Genomic DNA, 2,232 nt, shown 5'->3' on the forward strand with positions numbered 1-2,232 from the left:
CCCGACTACGTTCTTCTCTTCTGGAGCGTATGTTTTGGAAGTATCCGGAAGTCTAATTTCCGCTCAGGGCAGTGAGTGCTGGAGTATGCTGCAGCTAGTGCGTGAACTGCAGACACAGCGCCACCACCACTAATGTGGCCATCTAAAGAACGGCAGCTACTCTCCTTTGGAGCACTACTTTATTATTGTGTGGGACTGGCTTATTTACTCTTTTTTTATTTTTAACCCGGTTTTACCATAGTTGGTACTACCGGGGGTTGTTGTGTTTGTTTTGCAATACCTGTTACTCTGCCTGGGTGCCGACTGTGGTTTTGGCCCTGCTGTTGTTATTTAATAAACCTCTACTCAGTTGCCAGGTGGCACTGAGGTTTGCCCACAAGCTTCCTGTGTGTGTGACGTCCTTTCTGGTCCTCCCAAAGACAACTCCCACTACCCTCTAACACGTGGTGTCAGCAGTGGGATGTCTCTGGACCAGCACACCCTGCAGGTCCTCTTACAGGACCATGAGCGACACCAGGACGGTGTGGAGCGGCAACGAGAGGAGCGAGTCGAGAGGACGGCCACATGTTGGAGATCACAGAGAAGATGGCGGCGATGTGCCAAGCGGTGCAGTCTCTGGTACTAGCGCGGACTCAGGCGCCCGCGGCAGCACCACCAACAGGGCAGCCGCCGCCTAAGATTCGGCTTCAAAAGATGACGTCGGAGGACGACCCAGAAGCGTTCCTCACGACGTTTGAACGGGTCGCCGAAGCGTCCTCCTGGCCGGTCGAGTGTTGGGCGGCGCAGCTTGCCCCATGTCTGTCGGGAGAAGCAGAGGCAGCCTACCGGGCCCTAAGCAATGAAGCCGCCAGGGATTATCAGCAAGTGAAGGTGGCCATATTACAACGGCTGAATATCACCCCTGAGTCTCACTGCCGTAAATTTCGACACTATGTCCGGCCGAAGGGAGCCCGCCCGCGCATCATCGCTCAACAGCTCTGGGACCACCTCACTCGCTGGCTGCAACCAGGGGAGCGTACCAAACAACAGTTGATGGAGTCGGTGGCTGTCGACCAGTTCTTGTCTGTGCTAGATCCAGGGACCCGGGACTGGGTGGCCAGGAACACCCCAAACACCATGGAGCGAGCAGTGGAACTGGAAGTGGAACTATGAAGATGCAGCCCTTCGACAGGACCCCAGCCCAGCTCCAGTGAAACCGAAGGCCCCGACTCCAGCCCCTCGTTTCCCACCGAAGCCGGTGGCTTCCATCGACCCGTTCAAACGTCGTGAGGAACGCTTCTGGGTCGTCCTCCGACGTCATCTTTTGAAGCCGAATCTTAGGCGGCGGCTGCCCTGTTGGTGGTGCTGCCGCGGGCACCTGAGTCTGCGCTAGTACCAGAGACTGCATTGCTGTGGGTGTTCAGTGTGACCGGCGGGAACTGGCTACTGAGGAGCCCAGGGCGGAAGCTACCGAACCTCCGCTCGACATGCCGCGAGTCTGGGACCGGGATGTGGACCTAGAGTGGGAGCAAGCTAACGACCCCACTCTGGTGCACATCCGGGGGCGGGTCCGGTCTGTCGAGGGGAAGGAAGTTGACGGTTGCGGGCCGCCCACATTTCCTCACTTCGTCGTGGCTGGGCGCCTACTGTATAGGGTATCCCAGGCCCTGGGCACGGGACAGCCCGTAACACAATTACTTTTCGCCAAGAGGTCATGCGACTAGCACATGACATTCCATTTTCAGGCCATCTGGGCCGGGAAAAGACCCTGGAACGGATACTGGCCCGGTTTTATTGGATGGGACTGCACGATGATGTGAGGAGATACGAGGCGGAGTGTCCCGAATGCCAGAGGGTGGCGCCGGCTCGAGTTCGCCGGCTCCGCTGGTCCCACTGCCCCTTGTGGGAACCCCCTTCGAACGAATAGCGGTAGACATAGTGGGGCCGGTGCAACCCGCCGACTCTGGATATACGCACATTCTAGTAGTGGTGGATTATGCTACGCGATATCCAGAGGCGGTGCCGCTTCGGTCCACTAGTGCCGTCGCTATAGCAAAAGAACTAGTACAGATTATGTCAAGAGTAGGGATTCCCAAAGAGATTCTGACGGACCAGGGAACCAACTTTATGTCAGCCACCTTGAAAAAGGTGTATCAAATTCTAAAAATTCGCCCCATCAGGACATCTGTGTACCATCCTCAGACCGATGGACTGGTAGAGCGCTTTAATCAGACTTTAAAGCAGATGTTGAAG

At 56.5% G+C, this 2,232-nt stretch overlaps 1 protein-coding gene across 1 annotated transcript; it reads left to right on the plus strand.

Annotated features, from left to right (window-relative positions):
- The first annotated feature begins 564 nt into the window (after positions 1-564).
- LOC131705005 (zinc finger protein 215-like) lies at positions 565-1,152 on the plus strand. Its single transcript, XM_059006862.1, has one exon. It carries the CDS (start codon positions 565-567, stop codon positions 1,150-1,152), a length of 588 nt encoding a protein of 195 aa, XP_058862845.1.
- Positions 1,153-2,232: the final 1,080 nt, after the last annotated feature.

Source organism: Acipenser ruthenus, chromosome 34 (genome assembly GCF_902713425.1).
Source record: "Acipenser ruthenus chromosome 34, fAciRut3.2 maternal haplotype, whole genome shotgun sequence".
NCBI classification, from domain to species: Eukaryota; Metazoa; Chordata; class Actinopteri; order Acipenseriformes; family Acipenseridae; genus Acipenser; species Acipenser ruthenus.